The sequence below is a fragment of the Nipponia nippon genome, unplaced genomic scaffold (genome assembly GCF_047370975.1).
Source record: "Nipponia nippon isolate SJK-2023a ecotype South Korea unplaced genomic scaffold, ASM4737097v1 scaffold_5, whole genome shotgun sequence".
Taxonomy (NCBI): Eukaryota; Metazoa; Chordata; class Aves; order Pelecaniformes; family Threskiornithidae; genus Nipponia; species Nipponia nippon.
In genome coordinates this window covers 57,171,469-57,198,866 of record NW_028262369.1, presented here as the reverse complement: position 1 = coordinate 57,198,866, position 27,398 = coordinate 57,171,469, and the positions used below count along the sequence as shown (strand labels likewise).

At 46.9% G+C, this 27,398-nt stretch overlaps 1 protein-coding gene across 3 annotated transcripts in view; it reads right to left on the bottom strand.

Annotated features, from left to right (window-relative positions):
* Nucleotides 1–222: 222 nt before the first annotated feature.
* SLX9 (SLX9 ribosome biogenesis factor) overlaps nucleotides 223–27,398 on the bottom strand; it is a 58,954-nt gene continuing 31,778 nt past the window's right edge. The window contains exons 3-7 of one of the 3 annotated variants that reach the window (XM_087731368.1): nucleotides 13,091–13,159; nucleotides 8,895–9,048; nucleotides 3,892–3,960; nucleotides 1,353–1,397; nucleotides 740–874 (exon numbers count right to left, since the gene is read on the bottom strand). In XM_087731368.1, coding sequence (XP_087587494.1) covers nucleotides 1,367–1,397; nucleotides 3,892–3,960; nucleotides 8,895–9,048; nucleotides 13,091–13,159 — 323 coding nt within the window. In that variant the 3' untranslated portion in view covers nucleotides 740–874; nucleotides 1,353–1,366. The other 2 variants (XM_087731367.1, XM_087731366.1) reach the window with 2 other exon arrangements.

Genomic DNA, 27,398 nt, shown 5'->3' with positions numbered 1-27,398 from the left:
ACCCATGGAAAGCATGCATTTCCAGGGTAGGAGGAAGGCAAGTCTACGAGTGAGATGTGATCTGCAATGATTTCACGTGGCTTCTGTTGCATGCTGCAGCATCAGTCTAGTCGTTCACTGTATGCACTGGAAAAAACCATTCTTTTAAGTAATTTTTTCAGTGGTGGGAATAAGGCCATATTTCAATTAGTATTTACCAAAACAAGAGCCAGACAAACTCAGTATTGTGTGAAAGTGTGTTTATTCCAAAGCTAAATTTCTCACATAAAACAGTGTCTCTGAACAGCAGCATCGGTCCTTACACAGATCTACAACAGCCTTCTGGGCTCCAGGGCTTGGGGTCTCGAACCATCTCAACAGAGCAATAGGGAATCTCTTTTCAGAGTTGTCAGAAAGGGGAGGGAAACGACAGAAAACAGATACATTGCCACTGGCACAATTTAAGAAATTGTGCCTGCTCACAAGAAGAGAAAAGATGTCAAGACGCTTCGCAGGGAGCGTAATGTCTGCACAAAGATCTCACAGAACACCCTGCTCTCTGCAGGCTGCTTGCCAGGGAGCAGCTGCCACTGTCAGGAGAGAACTGCATTATTCTTGCAGACAGAACACAGGACTGTTGGATTTAATAATCTGCTGAACTGCTTCCAAGGACTGAAGTGGCTAAGAGGTCATGTTAGTGACGTGCTCCTTTGCAGCCTGGAGCCCTTGCACCAGCTCCAGTGTGCACGTTTGGTCCCAGCTGACACCCTAGAGGGGTTTACCTTCTTCCTCCTGCCTCAGCCTCTTGGAGAGATGCTCACTGATGGCCATGAGGGGGTTGGCTCTGTAACTGGGATTGGTGATGACCGCGTGAAACCGAGCCACTTCCTCCTCTCTGAGGAAAGAAAAATAACACACAAATGTAAGTGCCTCATGCAAAAGGAACTGAGCAGATAAGAACAGAACTCATAAAGCCGTGGGTTTCTGTACAGACAGAATGATCCTGGGTGTAAACCTCAGAAACAGTGCAAGAAATAAACCTCATTTACCCAAGGGCAAAGCTCAAATTGCTGCCAGCTTCATGAGAGCCAGAGACTTGATCTCATGCCACAGAGACAGAAACAATCATGTTAGTGTCCAGCATCACTCGGAAGTGTTTTTTTTAGAGCTCTTCCCTAGTAAATCAGGAACAAGAGACTGTGGGTATCTGGTAAATCACTAAGAATGAAAACCACTTCAGAGTGTGCTAGCACAAAAGCAGATTCTGCTTTTGAGAGCTCATCTACTGACACTCTTTATTGCTCAACGTAGAGGCTTGGTAATCCTATGTGCAACACTAGTTAAACACCATGGGAGGAGCATGACAGAATTACCTTTGCATGCTTGGTCACAGCTGGTTACTGTGGAAATGGTCTTGTCTTAAAAAGCAAGCAGGCAGGGAAGAAGAAGAACAGAACAGGAGGAGTGTAAAAAAAAAAAGTGAGTTTTCACATAAGTCACATCCATTGCAACCTCCCCATCTCCCTCAGACAGACTGCCAGGCTCTTCACAGTCCAGCCAGACACACATCTCCACGTTCTCAGTAGTTGCTGTGGATCAGCAGAGTGCTCTTCAGCTTGCAGCATGCAGCTAGTTCCCTCCCTAGTAGGGCCCTTCCGTTCAACGGCAGCCTTGCCCCTGCCAGGGGAACAGAGAGAGAAGCCAAACCTGAAGCTTGGGTTGTGGCAGTTGGGGCAATATGGGGTGAGGCTTAGGGAACCTCCAGTACTAACTAACGTCCTGGAAAATAGACCTCAAAGACCTTCCTCCCAGGTTTTTCCCTTCCAAGAAGCACAGACTTCCCAGACCACTATGGTAGGATACATGCCACTACTCAGTGCATCTGTCCAGTTTTGTGCAGAGGAGAAGAGAGGGGCACACAGGGGATCATCAGCTTGCTGATTCAGAAGATTGTGATGGCGTTGCCTATTTGGCTTTAAATCTGTATACAGGTCCCTCCTCAAGCAATGTTCTTCACCCATGAGTTCCAACACAATGAGACACTTGTTGGTGGCACTCGAGGCCATGAGCCTTGGGCTTCTGCAATGAGCCAAGGAGGGACTCATCCAGAAAGGCAGAACTGAGCAAGAAAGGCATCTCAGCACTGACACTGGCCACTTTCAGACAGAGAAGGGTATTCACAGAGTGTGCTGGAGAGCAGTGCTGGGATCTGTAGATTGACTATTCTCCTTAGCCTCACTTTGAAGTTGAATCGCTCAGAGCTGACAGAAATCCTGGAAACGGGGATCACACAAAGCAAACACTGCCAGATCACAGTGCCAAGTGCCAGGAGAGCTGTGCTGAGGGGAAATTAAGTTCTTGATGCCTGGTAGCAGTATAAAATATCCAACAGATTATACAGAGGAATAAGGAGTTGCCAGACCCTTAACCAAGTCCAGGAATTATTCAAAAGCATTTAGTGCTTCATTTTACAAGAAAAGGTTTGGCAGATGCCAATGGACAGCTGTCCTCGTAAGGGACGTATGGCATGTAACTTAGCATCCCAGAGGTGTTCCAAAAGAGCAGCTGCAGCTCCTGATGCTATGCAGAGTCCCAGGAGCAACTCATCTAAAAACTGCAGGAGGCTCTCCTGAAGGGTATCAGCTAGAGCTAGTGGGCCTGTGTCCTGGTTTCAGCTGGGATAGAGTAAATTTTCTTCTTAGTAGCTGGTATAGTGCTGTGTTTTGGATTTAGGATGAGTATAATGTTGATAACACACTGATGTTTTGGTTCTTGCTGAGTAGAGTTTACACTAGTCAAGGACTTTTCAGCTTCTCATGCTCTGCCAGGTGCATAAGAAGCTGGGAGGGGGCACAGCCAGGACAGCTGACCCAGACTGGCTAAAGGGCTATTCCATACCATATGACATCATGCTCAGTATATAAGCTGGGGGAAAAAGAAGGAAGGGGAGGACATTCGGTGTGATGGTGTTTGTCTTCCCAAGTAACCGTTACGCGTGATTGAGCCTTGCTTTCCTGGGGATGGCTGAACACCTGCCTGCCAATGGGAAGGAGTGAATTAATTCCTTGCTCTGCTTTGCTTGTGTGCGTGGCTTTTGCTTTACCTATTGAACTGCCTTTATCTCAACCCGTGAGTTTTCTCACTTTTACTCTTCCGATTCTCTCCCCCATCCCATTGTGGGGGAGTGAGTGAGCGGCTGTGTGGTGCTTAGTTGCTGGCTGGGGTTAAACCACAACAGCCTGGTGTCATAAGAGACTAAGCCACAGCTAGATGTTGCAGCTCCAAATCAGCAAGCCAAGACAAGGGACGCACCACCTGGTTGATAACTATATCATCCATGCTGCACAGGGTACAGACATACTCACTTGGTACAGCCATAAATGACAACTGTGGCCAGGAGGAACAAGATGACAGTTGGTGTGGGTTTGTCCTGAAACCCCGCAGACCATACAAAGGAGGCCCAAGTCATCACTTTCTTTTCAATGAGACAGGGTAAGTGAACTCTTAAAGGAGCAAGCGCAGTTTCCTGTGCTCTCTTCACTTTGATGTTATACAAGACAGAAGCAGAAGCAGACTGAATTAATTTAGAATTGACTGGGTCTGGTACGGACTAAGACAGAAGGACACCCACAAACATCCTACACTATGTAAAGGGGAAAATAAAACCTGCCACCTCTTCTAGGGCCTTCAGGTGTGCAAGACTGAAACACTGGAACTGGTTGCCTAGAGAGGCTGCGTGATCTCCATCCTTGGAGATAATCAAAAGCTGTGTGGACATGGTCCTGGGCAACCAGCTCTAGGTGACTCTGCTTGAGCAGGGGGGTTGGACCAGCTGACCTCCAGAGGTCCTTTCCAGTCTCAACCATTCTATAATGCTCAGCGGGGACTGGACACTGATAACTGGGTACTTACAAAAGCCGGCGTTTTTGAGCTTGTTTCATCAGACAGAAGTCTGCTGGTTCTGCCTTTGCTTTTACATGGCTGTGGAGAGAAGAAACAAAAGAAGTGATTGAGTGTTACAGAGAAGCGGTAATTTAGCAATTGCTGTGGAGATGGAAAGAGTCCAGGGATTCTGTATCTGCCTTCCCAGAAAATATAGGTAATTGTCCTGTATGGAAATTGTCCTGAAAGGCAATTATTTCCATAGCCAGACAGTAATGGAGATGCAAACTCCTTTCGCCACACACTGACAACAGGTCAGGAGTCAGGACTGAATAGGCAGAAGGTAAACGCACTGAAGAAAAATTGGATCACTTAATTCTAGAACTCGTCATGAGCTGTCCATGCCCAGATCACTTTCTGCTTATCCCTAACCTCCAGGTCAAACTGATACTGTTGCTTAGAGAAAAGATCCCATCGAACTTCCCATCACCACCAGGCACACATTGCCTCTGCACATCTCATGTTCCTTGATAACAGCTGCTGAGCTCCAGCATCAGCAGACATCAGTTATAGACAGTGCCACGGTTACTCAGCAAGAAGAGGAAACTGCCAGCCCTGCTTTGAATCCTGCAGTGGGACCACTGGGATATAAGGTGTCATTTATATTTTAAGATAAAGAATGGCAATAATCCTTTCTCCCTGTGAATGCATATCCTTGCCACAGGCTTGCCAGTTTAAGTCAGCTGCAAACAGATTAGCTAAAGAGAAAGCACAACAACAGAGATTCAGCTTTTGCCTCCAAATATAGGTTTTGAGAACCCATGAAGCTGCAAGAAGACAGACCTACGGGAACGCAGCATGGTGCACTATGTGCAGCTGAGGCACAGCGGCAAGCATAGATCTGCACTCTCTGCACCCACTTCTTATTCCTGGGCAAAGTCCAAGGAGACCAGAGGTGTAATCCCATCCTGCACAGGATGCTGGAAGCACGTGGTGCCCAATGCCAAGCAGCGGCAGAGATTTACCACAAAGCCAAGCACTGAGCCCAAGCAAGGGACATGCAGGAAGGGCAGCGACTGCTTTTGGGACTTGAAGTGCACAAGGGGAGTTGCTGGTAGAACTGGACATTAAGGAAGGGAGAAGAAACTTCCATTCTTCAAGATTACACAGATTACAATCTTCCCTTACTGGTCGGTGCTGGGGGCCAGGGCCTCCCCCACCTGATTTGCCCCAGAGCCCTTCAGCTTTCTCAAGGTTAGGAAACATGACTGTTCCTCACGTTCTCTTCAAGATAGCAGGATCTGGTCTTTTGTTGGCAGTGTTACAGCGACCTGCTCTTCCTATTTCCCTCTCTGACCTGCTACCCTCCATCCTTTTTTTCTGCATTTTTTTCCCCATTCCTCCTTTCCCCCTCCTCCCTTGCCCCATGTTCCTTCACCCCACTCACTTTCATCATCCCTTTCTACTCAATCAGCTCCTGCTCCTTTTCCTCATCTCTCCCTCTCTCCATCCTGGCCCATTTTAGTCTTCCTTAAGGGGGATCTTGGTGAACCCAAGCTGCTCTCACCACTGTCCCAATCCCAATACACCCTCAGCCCAGCACAGTGCGCCCCAGCATCAAAGCTCCCTGCCAACCCAGACAAACCCAAACAACGTGGATGTATGTCAGCCAGCCTTCACAGCACAGAGCGTGTGCAGGAAAGGGCAGCCAGGCAGATCAATGCCTGTGCACTGCTCCTGTACCCTTCAGTCCCTCTCGAGGTCACCCCGGCACTGCCAGCGTAACACAAAAGGCCTGAGAGCTCATGAGGAACGGCAATCAGCAAGAGCAGAAAAACAGCTACAGGGGCTCAAGCAGCTCCAGTCACACTGCTGCATCCACTGGTACTGCAAGACACAGAAAGAGCAGGAAGCATCTCTGCTCTCTTTATGTCCATTAACTGCTTGGCACAGGAACAATTTCTTGTCCCAGTTTGCCTGGATCACTCACAGAAGCACAGAGAAACTCCTTCTCAAGTTGGATGGCAACCCACAGTCACCAGAGCAGGGACTTGCCAAGTGTGCCACCAAGTCGCCATGGCAGTCCCTTCAAAGATGAGTAGCTCTGCAGAGGGTGACAATACTTAAAGGAAAGCCTTTCTAGAGTACATCCCGGACCATATGAGACCATGTGCCCCAGAGGCTGTGCCTGAAGGGCTGTGCCTGAAGGGCTTGGTGCTTCTGAAGGCTTTTCTGTTCCACTCAACAGCTCTGCCCCACTGGTCTGGCAGGTTTGAAAGGCTGCTGCCTGAATTTCCTCCACCAGTACTCTGCCTGCTCACTTGGACTGTGTTAGGAGCCTGTTTCATTACACTTCATTGCCTTCATTCATTATAAAACAGAATAAAAACCTCACTGTAATGCTCTCTTACCCAGCAGGAGATCAAATTCCTGGAGAATCTAATCTTTTATTAATAATCCTGACAAATCACCAGAGTATTACCCTTCATTTATGTAATGATTCAAATCCTATAAAAGCCTCCTCTGATTATTTCAAACACTTATGCACACACATCCTCATGCAGTCCAGGAAGCCACAAGCCAGCAAGGGGAAGAAGAGCACTGTAGCTCCTCCATGCCAGTACCAAGGAGGACTGCTTTTTGGTTGGCACGTCACAGGCAATCTGGGTGACATCAGTCAATGCCAAGCTCCCACCTCTGCTGTGCCGACTGCAGATGGTGCTGGCCAATCCTGAAATTCTCATCCAGGGCTGGGCTTCTCTATCCTGCTGTACCACAGGCCCACTGGGCTTTCTAGACACCAGAGCCTTGCAGCTGAAGTGAAAACAGAGCCAGAGGATGAGCTCAGGCTTCCAAAAGGAGAGAAGGGCTGCCACACTCCTACAGGACGTCTGGGTTTGGAGAAAGGGAGCTGACAGTGCTTCTCTGAGGATGTCAGGCTGGAGATACATGCAAGACCACCAAACACTTCCACATGTGCTACACATCCTCTGCCATGAAGTGTACTACAGAAGAGAAGAGCGATTGCAGTATCTGGAAGGACCATTTTGGCCAGTGTTCTGCCTTGAAGCAGCCTGCAGCAGATGGCCAGGGAGGGATAAGTCTAAGGCAAGCATATAGCCACATCCCCTCCAGTATTTGCAGCTCAGAAACCTTGTGCCAACTGCAGCTTATATACATGCAGTAACCCTCCATGGAGCTCTCCTCATTGCATTTGTCAGGTCTCACCTGAACCCAGAGGCTTCCCTCAGCCACGACGTCCTGGAGCAAGGAACTGTGCAGAGCAGTGAGCCTCCTGCTTGCACCGAACCAGCTACTTGCTAGCTATGTTTGATGTCTTTTATTTCTCATACTGGAAAAGAAGATGAACTACTTCCTAACCACATCACACTTGATTTTATAGACTATTACATTCCCAAGACTCTTTGCCTCTATATCCTGTACAGGCTGAGGACTCCCCAGCTCACTTAGTCACCCCTTGTGCAGAAGCTGTGCCAGATCTCCTCCACTGTCATCCTTGTCAGTTGTCTCTGAGCCTTTTCCAGTTCTTCTCTATCTTTTGAGCTGGTCCAGAATTGCAGGCTGCAGCAACACCGTGCATTTGTACTAGATTATGCAGCCACCTGGGAAAGCAATCCCCAAAGGAAGCACCCTATCTGTCCTCCCTCCCCTGTATGTAATTTCTGCAAGCCACTCTCCTGGATAGCAGGGGCTCAGCCACTGAGGGGGCTGGGGGAAAATGATGAGGGGGAATGACTCCTGAACACAATCTGGAGCCAGATGCCACGTGTGGTCGTGGCACATCATCACAGAAATAGGGCAAAGCCACCTATTCAGGCTCAGGCTAAGCCCTGGCCCAGAACTCCATCCAACCAACCCTCAGTGCTCTGCAAGACTTGAAACTCTGTATGTACTTTTGCTGTTCATTCCCACTGAAAGAGAGGGTACACTGACTGAACGGCTGCACGAAGGAAAAAAAACGCTATTCAAAGAATTAGAAGCCAAGTTAAGGAAGGAAATATTTTTCCATGCTTAGGTGGAAGGTTCATAGCTGCTGTTTGTCTGAGGAGTGGCTTTCCAGAAGCACAGGGAGCTGCCAACTCAGCTCTGTAGGTGGGTGTCCCACCTGGGTCAGAGTTTATTTCTGGGGCATCCAGCAAGTAACAAGAGGGTTCATGGTATCTCCAATCTTGATCTGCAACCAAAGAAGAGGGTGCTTTGCCAGACAGCCGCCTTCTTGGCTGTTCTCTAATGCAAATGCTTTCTTATTGTGGTCAAAACAAGTTTCTAGTTCCAACCCCTACTGAGCAACTGGAGAGGAGGGACAAGTGTTTGTGCAGTACGCTGAGCACTTTTATTCTGCACTAGGGGATGCAAAAGCAGCTGCAACATTGACCGGATGGTCAGGCAGAGCACTACATTAAAAAAGAGAAAACATAAGGGCAACCAGAACCCACCCTATGGCTGGCTTGGACAGTTGACATGTGGGTGTCAGAGGATCAGAAATAGCCCTTCTCTTTCAGTACAATGAAGGGAATGGAAACACCATCTTTCTGTTCTTGTCCAAAGTCACAGTGAAAGCCAATGGGGTGAACAAAGAGTCTGGCCAGAGCGTCAAGCTCTGCTCAAAGGGCTTGAACTGCCTCAGGAGAAAGCCTGGAAGCCTGGAAGGACAGAACAGCAGGCTGCAACATTTCAAGTTCAGATTCTCAGGTGAGTTCAGCAGCATTACACTCTGGAGTGTGTCACTCCTGCAGCTGCCAGGACATCTGGTTGCTCCCAGCCTGTCTCATTCCAAGCCTCATCTGAGCAATACAGTTCCCCTCTCAGCTGTGGATTCAGAAGATACATTTAAGCTTTTTTCTTGTGGCAAGTGAAGCATGGAAAGGGGCAAAATGGAATTGAGAATGAGGCCCTGTTCTCTTGACCATTGGCACCAAGCCTGCATTGCCTATAGGTACAAGCTGAGCTGAAGGGCACTTCATCCTGCACAAAGAAGGGAAATACACAGCCCATCCCTAAATGGCACATACCTCTTGGGTGGCTTCCTGTCCCTGCAACTTGTGGTCAGGTCGGACAGCTCAGGTAGGGCTTCCATCAACGGCTGCATGTCTCCCACCACAGGTGTTGCTTTCCGCTTTGCTTCGGCATTTTGCTTCTGCTTGGCTAGCTTCACACTTTCTATTTCTGAATCAGAAACAAGACATTACTGGAGGAAGGGGAAGCGTTTGCAAGAGAAAACCCTTGAGCTAAGAAGTTCATAGGCTGCTTCACCGTCTACAGGAACAACAGGCCAGAAGTGATTTAAACCAGGAAAAGACTGAAAATAATGCAGCTGGGTAGTTCCCTCCCTTGCAGTGTTTGCTTATAACTATATACATCTCTACTGACATTGCAATGGGAAGTGAAATCCACAGACTGATTTTGGCTGAACTGTTTCCATCCCTTGCGCTGTTCATTGCTCACAGCAACACGGCACAGGAGTCCTGGGGTGGAAAAAAACATGCTGACCTTGCATGGAATTAGGAGAGAAAAACAAGAGGGGAAGGGACAAACCAAATACAGTCAGCTCCACATGTGGTGTTAAACACTGACAGCCCCATCTCTGCTTTGCTGTTGGGACAAAACAATGGTCTCCTAGCACAGGCAGAAAAGATGGACTTAATTTCAGTTGTTTACTTAGTCTGGAGCAAGTCAAGGTCTCACCTTCATGACTCATGGTGGAGCTCAAGCAGTCTGATGCTGGATAAACTGGGCCCTTAGAAAAGCACTGCACCAAGTGGCAGACACAGAGGCAGCTGGCTTTTCCTTGAGACCATGTTTACCCGTTTCCCTGCAGCAGCTCTGAGCAAGGCTGTGGGCACAAAAGGCTCTACAAATGTTACAGCAGTCTCCCTTCTCGGCCATGGGAGGTGAGCATTGAAAGCCGCAGTCTTCTGCCTCAGTCCTCAAGGCTCCCTGGTGTAGAAATAGGTCCCACAGCTGCCCAAGCCTTACAGAGCCAGCAGCCTCAAGGGCGAGACCCAGCAGAACATGTTCTCCAGGACAGCCCGCAAAAGCCCAGCACTGCTACAAGCCTCCAGCTGAGCTCCGAGATGCCCCAACCTGTCCCAGAAGTCCCTTGACAATGCCACCAGAAACAGCTAGAGCTCAGCAGGATCCAGGAGCTCCTCTTCCTTCTGCCAGGTGATCACTGGGCCTGGAAACTTGCTGCATTGCCTTGACACCTGCAAGGGGCACCAGTTCTGCGGGGTACATGATGGAGGACTCCACCTCCTCCATGTGCACCCAGTGGAGGCCACAGTGGAAGAGCAGGCTTCTGCTTATTGCCTTGGACAATAAGCATATTGCAAGGACGAGCCTCAGCGCTGAGCTAGAAACTCCTTGTTTGGACACGACGGAGCACAGTACCAGCAGCGATGGTGCCAAGCTGGTGACACAGGGATGCGAACAGCTTCCAACGCAGCATGGCTATAGAAGCAGAACTAAATTGCACAAGTATTTTTGGTGGGAACATGAAAGGAGCCAGTCCCATTCTACAGACCGCATGCAAGATGCCACCTGCAATTCTGGGTCTAATGCTGCTGCCCACATTCAAGAAAGCAGAACTCAAATTCACTGGCTAGCTGCTGGCTCCTTTAATATCTTAATGTCTTGTTTGCTCCCCCACTCAGCTGAGTCAAAGAGCAACAGTTTTTCATGAACTGCAATTTTGCTGTACATGGATGTTTGTGACAACTCTGGATTGTAAACGCTTCTCCTCACAACAATCCCTGCCAAGAACACAGCTTTCTGTTCTGCATCACTTCTTTTTTTGGTCTGGCTTTATGAAGCTGACTAGTTCAGTGCTTTCATAAACAGTATGTGCTCAAAATTTTCAGACACCTGATTCTGCGCAAACATCCCAAATTCTTTTCCTATGAAGTCTTGTTCGTCTGAGGAGCCATGCGATATATGTATTTTTAAATGTGCATACTTCTAATGTCTGAAGCATTACATAACTTTTTTCCCTCTCTAGTCTCTCCTGAGATGATTTACTGGAATGGAAGAAATCTCCAAGTTTTCAATTTGCAGTACTGGGCTGAACTTTAGTTCCCAGGGTCTTGGCATCCAGTGTCACAAAAGCAGCCCTAGGACAAGAAGAAACAACCAACTCTTGGGAAGATTTAGGAAAACAGAGATGTAATGGTAACAACTTCAGCAGTCCAAGCTGGGTTCTCTTTTGGGGGGCACAGACTGCAAAACCCACAAAGAATTGGCAGAGTTATCTGCATCAGATAAAAATCAATGCATTTCAGTTGACTGCAGCTCTTTAAGGTCACAACATTAGAATGCCAACTTTCATTTAAAAATCTCCATCTCTGGAAATACCAGTTCATTTTGCTCCATCAGCTAATAATAATAATATCAGTTTCTTTATTGATGGTTATATAGGCTCTTTCCAGCTATTCCATTTTTCTCAATAACAAGCTGTACACCTGGTACTAACAGTTGCTGACTTTTCTTACAGAAATCCCCAGGTACTTGCTACCCTTAGCAAAGCATTTGCTAGTGAATGCTGGTATTTGCCAACTGGCCACAAGTTTAGTAGGGGAGTCAAGAGAGCCAGCAATTTAGGTACTTCTGTATCTATAAAGCACTTCTAATACCTAGTATCTTCTAAGACAGAGATAATTTGGCCTGAAGTTTTCTATCTTGGTGTTCTCCTCAAAGCAAAGCCTCTGCATTTCATTTGTATTCCCTCAGCTTAGTAATTTCAGAGCCAAGAGAGGAGGAAAGAGGCCACGGCAGGGCCAAAATAACATACGTGATCTCGAGAAAGTCTGATGCTACAAAGGCATATATGCAGGAGGGTAGGATTAAAAGAGCATAGGGATGCTGCTCTTGGGTTTTTCCAAAGTGGCTGACTTTGACTATGGGAGGAGTGCTGTCACCTAACTGCAGGAGCATGCCCTCTGTTTCTTGCAGAAGACACGAGTCCCATGTGCCCCTTTTACTGTGGATTCTGTCATAAAATGCTTCTGAGGACATTCCTTCCTCCACAGCACCTGGTACCAGTCCTGATACCAGGGGAGGGAAAGCTCAGCTGTGCTCCAGCAGTCCCCTCCTCTGTTCCCACAATAGTAGCAGACAAGAAGAGACCTTTAGGAGCACCGAAATTGCAGCTGGCAGGCCAGACATTAGGACTAGCACAGCTGTCTATGCTTTGTGCCCAACAGGGACACCGACGGTTGCAGATGTCAAAGGCATTTGGAAGTTGTTGGTTGGTGACAGGGAGGAGGTTTCCTTCACACTCATGGTGTTCAATTATCAGGTTTTTATGTAAGAGGAGGCAGACACCTTCACTGCGACTGGTGAAATCACAGGTTGACGGACTTGAGCTCATGAGCAGAGAGCATATGGTGTGGCAGAAAGCCACATCCCTCAGCCCCAAACACAGTCTGTCAGCAACTCTCTTGGGCAGGAAGGTGCTAAGGGAAAAGCCTGTCCCAAGAACAGCTGCAGGTGGCAAGAGGAATCCCTCTGCTACACTGGGTAGCACAGCATCATCTCTTACTGTGCCAAGATACTTGAAGCAAAAATACAGACACTCCCCACAGGAAACAGAAGCATTTCTGACATGGGCTGGTTTTGTTTGGCTTGTATTTCACAGCCTCAAGAAAGGCCAGACTGATAAGTGGGTTCACTGACCTGTGACACCTGGGAAAGAGCAGTAACACAACCAGCAGTGTCCAGAGACCTCCCTTACCGAAGGCCAGGAGAGCCCACTGCAGGCTTTCACCACAGAGCCTTGGGATTAGCTGGTGGCTGCATGGGGCTCAGCTCCAGGCTGTCCTACCGTCCCCACAGCTCCTCAGGGAGGAAGAGTTCCACTGTACAGCTAGTCGTATCTGCACCAGAGCTTTAGAAGATAGAGAAACATGCTAAACCTACATGGGCAGTGTCCTATCTGGATAAATAAAGGTTTTATGTAGTCACTTATATTACACGTGGAGGAAGATCAAAAGTAGGTTTGGGCAACGACTCAAATCTCGGTGCTAAACATGGAGAAACAATACCTGGGACTTTTACCCTGTGGGCTGGGGAGCAGATGTGAAGGTTTCTGAGAAGCATTCAGCCTCCCCTGGCACTGCCCAACATGGCCACCCACACCCCATGTACAGAGAGATCCAACAGAGCCATGCTCTGTGATGCCCAGGGTACCACTGTGTTTCAGAGAAGTACTTACTCTGTAGCCATCGTTCTTTCCTCAGCTTCATTTTTTCTTTTTTGGAAAGAACTGTTTTTCCTTCTAGACCTAGAGGAAAAGAGAGACATTGAGATGGAGCCTGGCTCCTGCACACAGATTCAGTGGTAGACACCTCCCAAAGATAGCAGAGTCAACCTTTGTTCAACCTTTGATGATTTTGAACTTGCTGGCAGGTTGGGCAGGCTGCAGGCAGACTGGGGGCTACACCACACTTTTAGCTGAACAAATCAAACTCGGTTCGCTGCTGGTTAAGAAATAAGAAACGGGCAAGTAGACCAGATCATCAGCACCATAGGCCCTGTTTTCTCAGGCCAGGTAGCTCTTTGAGAAAAGCTTTTGGAGAGACCCTTGCCCTGAGTCCTGCACTCCTGCATGAACCTGGCTTGGGAGCTGGCATTTTCTTCTGAAGACTAGCTGCAAGTGATGGGAGGACCTACAGGTTCCAGAACTGAGAGCAAAAAGCAAGTTTTAATCTGAAAATATGCAGGCTGATAAAGCTAAGAAGAAGGAGAACACGGGCTGCAGACAGGTGTGAGAGTAGGAGGGTGAATGGCAACCCGACATGGCTATCGGCATCTGCCAGCCCAAGCAACGCCCTCAATGCCTGCCCAGACAGCACGTGGCAGGCAGGGGTCTGGAGAGGGTCTGAAATACCCAGATCCGTGGCAGCCCTAAGGAGCAGCCAATTACTAACAGCTTGTAAAAAAGGCTAGTACCTACTATATACCAAATTCAGTATTTGGAAACCAGCTGTTGATCACTGATATCCAATACTAAGTAAAATAACATCACAAATATTTTTACTGCAGATCCGTTGCAGATGCTATAAAATTTTATCTTATCTTTGGTGTTTAAAACAAAATTGACTTCAGTCAACTTTTCTCCTGAAATGTGCTGGGAATCCTGCTACAGGAATGCCAATGCAGGAACAGCTCCCCAAAGACCACACCTCTCACCTTAGGTTATTCTTAAGCCTAGAAAAGAAAAAATACCCTTTTTCTCCCCAAAAGAAACAGAAGAAGGGAATTCAATGCAACTCTAAAAACAACTCACTGAGGACAACTTCTCTGAAGCTGCGAATCTTTCAGGATGATTTAAACAAAAGCAGGATCATAATTTAGTAATTTCAATGTCTTAAAATGAGAACAAGCCTGCTGGGGCTGGGGGGACTTTTCCATAAAGTCAACAACCACCCCCATGTTTTAAGTTTCTAGAGGACACAGAGAACAAAGCTGTAGCTTTCACTGCCTCATGTCCCAGAAAAATATGTTACTGCAGTCAATGCACCCAAGAAGCGAGAAACAAAACCACGCCTAGAAGCTATCACTTATTTACAAAGCTCAGGGATGTCTTGAAGGGTTTGTATGTGACTGATGCTGCTATCCATTTTTCTGTCTCCTGCATAAAGCACCAATGCACAGGCACCCTGCTAGGCCCAGGCCAGCAGGATAGCCCCGCCAGGACATGGGGCCAAGCAGTAATAGAGACAAACATTTAATCATGTTAAGGGCAAATTTTCTCAATCCGTTTGCTGTGGTATCAAAGCAGATGCTAAAACAACTAATTGCATGTTCCAATAACCAGCTCCCAGCCACCCCCACCCCTGATCACCCCATGTTTCTGCAGTTTCAGGGAAAAAAATGATGAATCATGAGAGGCCAAAACGCAAATCCGGCCCAGATGATCTCTGAAGGGCTGCCTGCACAAGACACCTCCGCCCTGCCTTTCTGGCTGCCCAAGCCTGCCCAGATTTCAGCAGTGGCGGTGCTGGGGAGATTTGCCCCCTCGTCTGAAAACACACTCATTACTTCATTGGGAAAACAGCACCAGGCGGGATTTGTTAATGAAAATAAAAAAAAAAATCAGCCAGCTGGCCAATTCTAGTAATAACATCAATTCAAATTTTTTAATCTTTTTTTCCCAAACGGCAGTGGAATATTTAAGGAAACACAAAAGCTGTTTTCTTGGCAGGAGCCCAGCCTCGCTGCAGGCCAGGGATGGCGGCCAGCACCCGGGTCGGCAGCTGCAGATCACCAGAGGCGTGCAGGGAGGGGAGCTGGATCCCCCCTCTGCCCATCATAAGCAGCCCATGAAGCGGACGGTTTCTGCCTTTTTCACTGCCTGCTCCTCAGACATCTCCACTTTATGTATCCCTCCCCGCCCCTCAGGAGATTGTTTTGCTGCTGGAAGGTGCCAAGTTGTGTTAGCCAATGTCCAGTCGCAATGCCAAGTGCCAAAGCTGCTGGAAACCCACTGGAGAACAGTGGAGACAGAATTTAGCTAGTTAATTAATGGCACAGACTATCCCCAAGGTAGTCTTTTATTTTTATTTAGCTTGCAAGCACCTCTGAGATCAAAGCCAGACTGCGGCTCCAGTTTAATTATTTTTCTGTGAAATCAGAAGGGTTTGCGTCCCCCTCACCAGCCCATTCCACATATAATTTAACAACACTTGCCTTTGAAACCTTGTGCATGGAAGAAAGGTGAGCAAAACCCACTTACATTAGCTGAGGGTAATTTACATACTGTAAACTTGACAATTATTCTTTTTATCAAGGATGTATTTTTTCTTCCCTCTGATCCATGCAGTACAAAACATCTCAAATATAAACAGATTAAAAAAAAACCCAAACAATAGTGCTTTCCCTCCTACATCAAGTGTTTGACAGTACTCCTGGCAATTCTCAGGCTCCTACTTTCATAGCAGACAAGCAGATTTTTTTTCAGTATGGCTTCCTTCATTTCAAAACAGTTGAGGTTTTTTGGTAAAGGACTCCTTAGACTTAAAAAAAAAAAAAAAAAAAATATATATATATATATATGATTGCTTTTCATAAAGGACTCCGTAGATTAAAAAAATACATATATCCTACCTTAAAAGTCCCCATTTTATCCTTTCTAGGCATTCAGAAAGAAGCTGGACTGGGTTAAAGCCATAACACTACAGGCTTCCCTGAGCCCCAAGATCCCACTATTTGACTCCATAATCAAGAGGGTGAAGACAGAGGCTTCACAGTTTGAGGAAACCACATTAATTTGAGGACTTGGCCATGAGCAGAAATATGAAATATGAGCAGAAATACCAAATAAACCTGTGCCTGTGCAATGCCACACAAACAGAGGAGGGTCCTTCAGCACCAGGCATCTGCTCCCCCCTTGTGCAAAGCTGCAGTGAAGCACCAAGTCACCCTTTTGGTACGAGATATTAAGAAACAGCACATGGTATTAAGTATTATTCCCAGAACTCTGATGATACATAACAGTAAAGCTGTTGCTGCTCAAAACTTAATATTTTGGCAAAACAGGGTACCATATAAATTGAAGTTAAACAACAACAGATGTGTTAATTTTAGTTGTATAACAGCAGCAAAAATGAGCATATGCCTATAGCTGTGGGATGAGTTCACTAAAGAAATTCAGAGAGTCCATCCAAAAGCAGAAGATTGGGTGTGTTTTGGTTTTTTGTTTTTGTTTGTTTTGTTTTTTTTTTTTTTAAATTGCATCATGTCACTCGTAAATCGTCTGATACCCTTTTACACTGAAAGGGCCTGGGAAACGGTAAACCACAGTCTCCAGAGGCAAATGCAACAGTGGTGTGACCTGACAGATGCCAGTGCAGAACTACTGAAGGTATTCGTTATCCTCTAGGAAGAAAGTTGAGGGACAACATGGGCCAGGCAGAAAGTCAGCCAAGATGTCCTCCAGCAGAGATGGTGCTCCACAGGAGTCACCCCGGAGGCTCCCTGCCCTCACCCCACCCAACAACTCAGCTCCCAACCAGGTGACCTCCAGTTCCACTTCTCCTCCAGAAAGCACTGACGCAGAAGTGTCCAGGGAGCCTGGGTTACTAGTGGGACCGAGGCTTAGAGGTGGCAAGGACAGAAGCAGGGGGTTGATATCCAGGCTCTTTGCCCCCTTGCTCTTAAAGGAGCCCCTGGAGACAGCTTGGTAGTCTGTACATAGTGCACAGAGACCGTGGTGGGGGAGTGTTTCAGGTTTTACCCAGTCCAAGCCCTGCTACCCTGAGCAGGCAGGGTGCAGTTGGAAGAGAAGATGACAGCCCCTGCTGGGACAGGGCAGGTTTCACCATGGATACAGCATTTGCTTTTTATGTTCCAAAACAAGCTACATTATTTTTGTTCACGCTTAATGTTACACCAGCACACCAGCTTTCCTCCTGCCCCCGATGAGGAAAGCATCCTATTTAAATCGGGATCTGCATTCTCAACCTTTCCAGATCCCCTGGTTATTTGAAACAGAGCCTACTTCCAAGCCCAGCTTCTCATCCGAGACCCGGAGGAGCTGTGTGACTCGCATCCTCATGCCAAGGTCATGCCTCTGTCAGGCCTGGTAAACATCCCCGGGCTCTGACCAGCTACAGCAAGGGCACAAACCTCCCTGTGCAGAAGAGCCGAGACTCATCTCTAGTTAGCCACATAAGCGCACAAGTGACATACCATCTGAAGCAGGAGCAGCTCCCCTCAGGAGGTGACCGAGAAGTCACAGTCTGCACAGTAGTCTGCGAAAGGCACCCCTGGAGACAAAGTCTGTCCTCCCAAGCGATGTCTTAAGTGCTGCAGGCACACTCAGCCCCTGCCACAAGGTAAAAGTACCTCCTCCTCCTCCGCTCAAGGCCTTTTTCACTCTTCAGAAGTCCTCGGTCTTCCCACCTGCACCCTCTCAGCAGCCCTCCCCAACACAGAGGATGACATTTCAGGGGTCAGTCTCAGATAGGCACACAGAGGATGCTCAAGGTGGCCCAGTGTGTCACTGTCCTTAAAGCCAGTTTTGAAGCTGGAAGGTTATTGTCATAGACAAGGCAGAAAGAGGTAACATGTCTCAGGGAACCTAGATTTCTGAACCAAGAGTGCCATGCCATCTGCAAAATGCCTTGTCTGAGCCAGGCGCTTGGCACTGCCAGTTCAGGGCACAGAGAGATCCCAGAAACTACCATGAGCCTCCCGATGGAGAAGCTATGGCTGCCACAAGGAGCTCATCTCATCTGCCAGGTCGCAGGCTCCTCCCTGGGAAAAATTATCTTTTGCTCTTAGAAAAAGGTCAGCTTATTTCAGGAGTTATCCTCCTCGTAAAACATGTACAGGGTACAAACATGGTGGGGTCAGAGGAAGAAACACCCCACCACGATTTCCATAGCATGCAGCCTTCTTAGGGGAGAAACATCCACAGAAGTAGCACTGGGGGACAGCAGGACAACCATGTGGCCCCTGCTTTATTTTGTTCAGGAATTTCCATTAGCGCCTTTCCTGTATTACCTCAATCCTGCTGTGAACACCCTGGAGGGCAGCAAATTAGGTCAGACCCATCACTAGTCCAGGGCACTTGAAATGCTTTTTTTCACATACATTTTGCTGGTTTTGGAAAGTTTCTCATAAAAAATTGAAAGAAACCGTGTATTTACTATCAGCATGTCCCACTGAGTCACTGGGTAGGCAGTGACACTGAGGAAGGAGAATGAAACACAACACACTGTGATATCAGACAGGCCATGCTGCTTCTCCCCTTCCTGACCAGGAAAGCATTATGAGATGCAGCCAGGACCCACAGGAGACATAGCAGCTGTAGAATTGTTTGCGGGCAGCTACAGGAAGAGGAGGACTTGCCTACAGCAGGCAAAGTGAACCAAGTATTGAACTCATCTTTCAGAAAGTGTGGCTGTAAGCAAACCCAAGGGGATGAACGGTAACCATTTGACATCTACTAGAGCTCTTGAAATTCTGCATGTGAAGTGTGTCCTTTTTTGTAGTTTTTTCTTTAAACTAATTTGTCCTTATCACATTGCAGATGCACAGTTTTGCCTGAGTAATGTAGGTGCTACCACTCACCATCCTTTTTTCCTGCTGCTTGCACGTTTGACTGTCCTTTCTTTGGGAGTCTTGGATGACTACAGTGAACAACAGCCAAACCAAGCTCTGTGCTCAACAGACTTGGAGTACCCTCTTGCTGTTCTTCCACTAAACACGAAAGCAGTGAATGAGACAGCTCCTCACCTCTTTCTCAAATGCTTCCGTTGTCAAAGAAAAAATACTATTTGGCAAAAGGTGCAACTGCTGAGAATGTTATTGCACCACTCCAGGAGCTCCCTATAATTTCCTAGAAAAAGCGTCCCCACTTGTGTGTGCTCACCACCCAGACAGATCAGCTTGCTGCCTGAATTCAACACGTCTTTGTGAGAAAAGATGCTGGATTACTTTTTACTTATTTCCCTTCATGTTTCTCCTGCGCCCAGAAAAAAAACAGTTCTCAGTACTCCCTGAGCTGTATACTTCAAAAACCACCAAAAAAAAAAAAATGCAGAAAGGCTCACCCACAGACAGGTCCCCTGGGAAATACATGCCATGTCAGGGACTTTGCAAGACCAGGTGTGATTTCATTCAAGAAACAGGGTATTCCAGCTTTGGGAGAATTAGTTTGCTTTCAAGAAAAAACATTTCAACCCCCCTCTGCCCTTTTTCACACCCACAGCAAAAAAAAAGGGTGATGTACATGCAACAAGTGTGTGTACATTTCTTCCAACAAAAAAGCAGAGTCCTCCGAAAGTATCCTGAAGTTCCACAGTGCAAATAAGATATTCTTATTTGTCAAGGAATGGTATGTCTGAAAAAGTTGACTTTTTCTTTGCTTTCTCTGGCAGGTATTTGCTTTCTGTGCAGCCCCATAAACAGTTTAAATACCTGTTACCACAGTGAATTTTATGCTCAGCAGCTCTCAGCAAGTGCTGCTGCAGCTTCTAGCCTTACAAAAGTTCACCCCCTCCGAAGAGAAGCAAGGGGCTAGGCCATCAGTGCACGTTTGAGACACTCCCAACAGCTCAGTTCATAAGATTTCTTTCAGGTTTCATGACAAGCCATCTTCTCCTTCCTACACAGCCTTCTCTGATCACATCAAATTACATATGGAACAGCCATGGAAGATGAGAATTTGCCATGTCTGTATGCGAGGCAGAATGAATGGCAAAGCCTTCTTGCAATCAAGCTGATCCAAGGAGTTGTAGGTCTGCAGCAGAGCCTTGATTTTTCCACACTCAGCCAAGAAACCTGACCATCTCCAACCTCCTGCCTTGCTTCTGCTAGCAGAGAAACCCCACCAACCGGCTTCTGAGGGCAACTTCATGGCCCCAGCCACCTCAGAGGAGAGAACCAACCAGGCTTTCATTGCTTTCATCGTCCATGTAGAGTTCTAAGAGTCAAGTCTCCAAGAAGTGCAAGATGGTGAGGCTGAGGCCAAATGCTGCTTTAGGCAGCACCAGAGGAGCCTGGACCTGCAATGCCACCACCATGCATTTCCCTCCCTCACCTAAGGGAAACAAGTCTGATCTGCTCAAGATATTCCTTAAGGAACATGAACAATCTCTGCCAGCTCTCAGGTTAGAAAGCTGGTGAGCTTGTACACTGGCATTAAGCATTATCATACAGGTAAAGCAGCTTCCTCTGTTGTAATTCAGATATAAGGGACAATGGTGCTATGTGAAGCCCTCAAGACCTGACTCTCCAGGGGAAGGCTCCCCTGGGAGCACAGGCAGCCCTTGCTTCCCAAAGGCATCAGCCTTCCCAAAGTTGCAGCTCCCAGCCCTGGCAAAAGTTTTGCAAATAAGCAGCACGTAACCCCCCTTGGGAGTACACCCGCTATACCTGCTTCCCTGCTTCTGCTGCGAACGAGACCTGGTCCAACAGGATTTGCAGTATCTCTGTTCCACTGCCAATTCCTTCCCCTGTCCGTGGAAGCCTAGCAAGCTGCTCTTCCTCTTCCTCCTTTCATCCAGCACTCTCACTATTTCTGGGAAGTAGCACATAAGCTTGGGATATGAAGCACTCCACAGTAGCCCATGCATTTGCAGCCCGGGTCAGCCATGGTGTAAGCTAGGACTGAACGCAGCCTCATTACTATCCTCTTCTCATCTCTGCCACAGACACTTCTGACCTATTTCTTTCTCAAGTTTTTAACAATTTGACATTTCTTCCAATGCAACAGAAAAATAAAATTCTGCTCCCTTCAGCAAGAAGGCTCGCACTTGCTCTCTGTAGAGATGGTTTCCAAAAAAGTCCCTAGAGATCTGAGAGTTCAGGCCCTCAGCTCTCACTAGCATGCAGTCTCAAATGCCATGCTTAAAGACAAAGAAACCCAAAATTAAATAGCCACATCACTTTCCAGATGGTGTGTTGGGGACACTTTTTTTGTGCAAGCATGACTGACACATGTAATCATACATTCGAAATGAAAAGACTACAGAGACAAGGAGGTCAGCCATAGGATCAAGCAGTGAAGAACACCCTGAGCATTATATCACATGTAAAAAGGCTATGGAAAAGATAAGAGAGGCTGTGTTCCCTTTATAAGCACTGACCTTTGGGAAAGGCTTCTGTACAGCAAGGGCAGACCACACACTGCTGCAAGGTACTTGGAATCTCTCCATTGAGCTGGATGTGGAATTATAACACTGTTAGTTAAAAGATTCCTGTGCAATTAGTGAGAAAGGTCAAAATGAAATCAAATGGGTTAGAGCCGACCACCCCCTGAACACGGCTATGAAGGGTGTGCACACCCACAGATGCTGTCACAGCCTTCCACCAATGGAACTTTCCACTGGCTCAGTGCTGCAGCTCCCCTCCATCACTGTCTTTCTCTTCTCCACCCGCCTCCTCTCCTCCATATCATATGCTTCCAGATAAGCAACAAAGAGCAGCTGACCAGCTGGAGAGCATCTTTCCAGAAAAGACCCTGGGGATCCTGGTGGCCACCAAGTTGAACGAAACGTGCCCTTACAGCAAAAGCAGCTGTAAAGGACCGATAGAAAAATGTGGGTTTTGTCTCGACATTGCCGCTGTAGCGCCATCCAGCGTCGCGCTTCGTAAAGACCACCTTCGCCACAGCTTTAAGAAAAACAACCTCGTACGCCTGCGCACAGACTAAAGGCGCGAAAAGAGCCGAGGCGGGGACAGCACACCCGTGGCGAGCCGCACGTACGCATTTGTGATCCGCGCATGCGTGAGCCCCTATATAAGGAGCACACGTGCGCCTCGGGCGGGGCGGCAGCGCGTGAGAGACCAGTCCTTCTGTTCCTGCACCCTCAACCCTCCTCCCCCCCCCCCCCCCCCCCTCGGTCCCCGACGACGCCCGAGGCCACCGGAGACCCAGCAGAAGATCGTCAGGACTCGAGGTGGTGGCGATAAACTCCTCCTTTTCTTTCTTTCTCTTCCTCTTTCTCTCTCCCCTATTCTTTTCCCCTCCTCCCTCCGTTCTCTTCTCCCCTCAAATAAAAGTAAAAGGTTGTATGACATCTGACCGATTCCAGCGTCTTAATCTCGTCCTTGGGATCGTATCAAAACCTCCCCCGACATTGGATCGGGACAGCAGCCAACAGTGTCTTGGGATGCTTTAGGAGGATCGTTGCCAGCAGGTCAAGGGAGGTGCTCCTCAGCACTGGGGAGGCCACACCTGGAGTGATGGGCCCACTTCTGGGCTCCCCAGTACAAGAAAGACATGAACTTACTGGAGTGAATCCAGCTAAGGGCCACTAAGATGACTAAGGGACTGAGGCATCTTTCACTTGAGAAGAGGCTGAGAGATCTGGAAAAGAGGTGGCTCAGGGGAAGACTTACCAATGTGCATAAATACCTGATGGGAAGGAAGGAGAAGAGGGAGCCAGACTATTCCCAATGGTGCCCAGTGACAGGACAAGAGGCAATGGGCACACATTGAAACACTTGGTTTTAGGATAATTTTTATGTTTTTTTAACTGTGAGGGTAGTCAAACACTGGAACAGGTTGCCCAAAGAGGTTATGGAGTCTCTAGGTCTCCACCCATGAAGATATTCAAAACCTGACTAGACACAGTCCTGGATAACCTGCTGTATCTGACCCTGCTTGAGCAGGGGCTGAAATAGATCACCTTGAGAGGTTCCTTCCAACTTTAACAATTTTGTCATTATGTGCAACATCCAAAACATAAAATTCAGACAGTTTTCATAGGTGTATCTACTTTCAATGCCCCTATAGGGGGGCTATCCTTTGGGAAAGATACTTGCTGTAAAACCAAAACACTTGCCTGGCATTGCATGGGAAAGCACTGCAGAACCGTTTTCATCCCTACCCTTGCGTGCTGCTGATTCCAAAAAAGATCAGTGCCACCAGCAGAGCACACAAGCTTAGCGCAGATCAGCCCTTGACTCCAGCCTCAACACATGCTGATCACGCAGGGTAGCAGGGTTTTGCTTTGCAGTTTGTTTTCCATAAGACAAGAGCACTAGAAGTACAGAGCTGGAGCTTCCCAGCTGCCCTGACAGGACACAACCCACCTTCCTAGCATGATGTGGGCAGACCCATTCCCTTTTGAGCCCATCCTCAGTTTACATGCAGCAAGGAAAGCACACAGATCTGTGGCTCCCTTCTCAGAAAAGGCCTGCCTTTGCAAAAACAGGATTTGAAAAGTCACCTTGGCAACAGAGTTCCTTCGAGCAGGCATCAGTAAGGTAATGACTCATAGGTTTACCATTGCAACCTGAAAACAAGATACTGGGGCACAGGGGGTGTAGTTCTGAGCTGTCTTTACCTCCTGCAGCAAGTATTTTTAAGGTTCGTAGGAAACCATGGACACCACCAAGGTGGACCAGCAAAGTAGACTCCAGAGAGCCCACAGCATGGCACAATCTGGACAGTCAGCAAGTCTCCCTCCACAGAGAATAAAAATTTATATTTTACCAACAAAGAAAGATACATGCACGAGAGAGATTTGTGTGGATGTTGCAGTTTTGATAGGGAGCAGTGGGAAGAATAGAATACAATTTCTTTAAAAGCTTAAGCAGCAACAAATATCTGGAATGAGATTTATTCTGAGACCAAAAGTAATTCATGTTTACCAATGGGTAAGTTCTCTCCTTAGGGCTTACTAAGGGAGACAGAATACTGAAACATTCCTAGGCTTTTTGACAATGCCTTGCAGGCTTGTATATTAAAGAGATTTTCCCCAAAATATCCTTTCCATTCCTGCTAATAAGATAACCTTTGACTATGTTGTCCTTAGAAAAGTTTGAAAAATCAGTAGTTCAATACCTTCTGCAGTATTACCTATTGAAAGATCTAGATCTGAAAGTGTTACACTATTTGATTTTACCTGGTGCTTGTAATTTATGCAAAATAAACATTAATTTACCTTAATTTTCCTGTCTTTTAACTGTATATTAGCTAGTAGACAATTAAGTGGGCATCCTCTCGGGAAGTTTTCCATTTCCAGCCACTGGTTCCTATAATGCAGGTGCATTTGTTTTGGCACCTGGCATTTCTTTTACAAGTGTATTCTTACCTATCACTTCATATATGCGCTTTCAGCTCCACAGAGCTTTCAGCTCTGCTCAGTTGTACTTGTTCTTACATTCTCAATGCATCAATTTAGTGGTGACCCTGCAAACCAGTCTTCAATCCCCTTCCCTAGGTTTGACAACAAGCAGATTTCTTCCCATCTGAATTTCTCCACTTCAGTCCTTAGTTTCTGAAGAGCTCCTTCAATAGGACTGCAGAAAAAAAGACTTCAGTTTTATCTGAAGTACTGACTTTACTGTTTAGCAGTTTTATATAGTTGAAGCCACCCTACACCTCAGACAAATTTTGTAGCTCCTGCAAGTTGTGCACAAGAGAGATTTAGACATAACCAATGTTTATTCGTATTTTTGAACACACTCATATGTTCACCATAGCTGTGTTTTAACCACAGGTATTTTTCCTCAAAATACACAGCAGAGAACCTAATTTTATGCTGCATTTCCCTCAAGGCCAAAGCAGTGGCCTGAGAGGGTACCGGGGGAAGGAGAGAGGGCAGACAACAACAGGGAAAAGGGAGAAAAAAAAAATAAGTATTCAAAGATGCTCAGAGGAACTGCAAAAGCACAGAGGGCAAGACTTCCAAGGCAGACAGGCAAATATGTCACTGTCAGGTGCCACTGCAGCACTGGCAGCAGACCAGCCACACGCAGCAGGATGTGCGAGACGATACCTAGAACACATTGTGGAGTTGTTTGCTGTTCCTCAGGGATTAGAGCAGACACTACAACGCGTTATGTGCAGAGTCCCACCTTCCCCATCGCCTCTCCAGATAATACATTTCATGGATTCGTAGGTTTGTTTAGAAGCACTGAGTCTTCTTCATTCCCTTGATCCAGGTTTAGCATCTAAAGCCCTTTTCCCTCCTTCCATGGGGAAAAAAAAGGACACAGGAGAGATGCAGACAGACAGTATCATCTGAAATTATTTCGTTCAACTGAAATGGGGAAGAACGGGCAACCGGACTGCATTCAGCGTGTGACTCGGTGAAACAAGCGCTTGCAGGAACCTCTGCCTTAACCAACTGACAAGGCAGGGATGGAGCCAGCAGGAAGAGCCAGCATTTCCTCAGATGGAGATGGAGGAAAACAGGCAGGAGGAATCCCAGGGTCAGGCCTTCTGGTACTGCTGAGCGAAGGCAGTGTACGCTTTACGTGACAGTAAGAGGTGGGGAAAAAAGAGACAGTAGTAGTATTTAGCTGTGCAAATGTTTTATCTAAAACTCAAGACAAGGCTGCACCTTCAACCATCCCTTTGCATTTATTTCGATGCAAATACACATGAAGGTGCAAAAAGAGATGTTTCTCCAGTAACATGCAGCTTAAGATCCTCATGCAGGCCAAAAGCGCAGCTCTGTCCCTTCTCCACTGTCCCTTCTCCTTCCTGGAGAAATGCACAGTAAACCCAGGCTGTCAGAACAAGCTTTGCACAGAAATGCGGCACAAAGTCACAGCAACAGTGCTGGCATCCCTGGGCCACGTCAATCTGCAGCTAGTCTGTAGAGTTTTCCATAAAGCATACTGCCCTTTGGCTGGCCTCAGAGTGCCATCCTCTCACTGTGCAGAAGCACATTACACCTCACTGTGATTTTTTCCTAAAACACTAATGATTGGTGGCAAATGCTTCCTCTGTCCCGGGAAAGCCTGTGGATTCCAAATTCGAACTACTTCAGAATTTAAGGATAGGTTAACAGAGATTACAAAACTATCTCCATCAAAATCCTTTTGTTTAAGTGCTTTTTACTTTGTTGCAAAATGAAATTATTTCAAAGTTTTTTCTCAATTTTCTTTGGCTCTTTTCACAAACAATTCAGGGATACAAATGGATTTTTAGGCAGTTTTTCATTAGAAAATGGAAATTAGGAGGTTTATGGTTGGACTCGATGATCTTAAAGGTCTTTTCCAATCTAAATGATTCTTCTATTCTTGTTCTTCTATAAAGAACAAACAGCCCTAAGACTGTCCCACAGTAACCAGACATGCTGCAGAACCACTCCATCAGATGTCTTAAAACATGGAGAGAAGTTGTTACATCTACACTACTAGGGTAAAAAAATTTTTACAGAGTTGTGCGCTTACAAAGAGTGCAGGATGTAACTGGAAAATGTGTACAAAACCAGAGACAGCATTACGCAGGTAAACCTCACTCTGACATTGCCTGAGTTAGCAACAGCATTTCTCCAAAAAGGGAAAATTACACAGCAAACCATTTTATAAATGATATTTCTAATGACAGACTCTCTCACCGTTCTCCAAGAAGCATACAAGTTTGGTTTTCATTTATGGCTATTTCCAAGCTTTGAATCTAAGTGTCCTCCCTACATTCATGTCCCACAAGTCAAGTCACAGCTCCAGCCACTCCATACAGAGCGGTATGTACCACAAGTACCATGGTCTTCAACTCTACAGTCCATTCACTCTATTTTAGGGCAATTGGACTTCAGTATTTGAAAATACTTCTGGCAGGTTTGTTCAGACTCTCTAGTTTGGCTGAGACTGCATACTTGGTGTCCAAATCAAGATCAGTAACAACTGGCATGCCTCAGGGATCCCTATTGGGACCGGTACTGTTCAATATCTTTACTAATGACATAGACAGTGGGATTGAGTGCACCCTCAGCAAATTTGTGGATGACACCAAGCTGAGTGGTGCAGTTGATTCACTCGAGGGAAGGGATGCCATCCAGAGGGACCTGGACAGGCTGGAGGAGTGGGCCCATGTGAACCTCCTGAAGTTCAATAAGACCAAGCGCAAGGTCCTGCTACACCGCAACTGTGCTAATTTGAACAGCCACGTATTTGGCTAGCCCAGTATTTAAATCCCCAAACATCTTAAAACCTTCATAATAAAATGAGGTTTAGCTCATCACAGACACTGCAGGAGTTAAGCAGGAGGGACACAATGGAGAAAGCTCTGTATCTCCCACCACATGCATTGAGGTCAGGCTATGTGATAT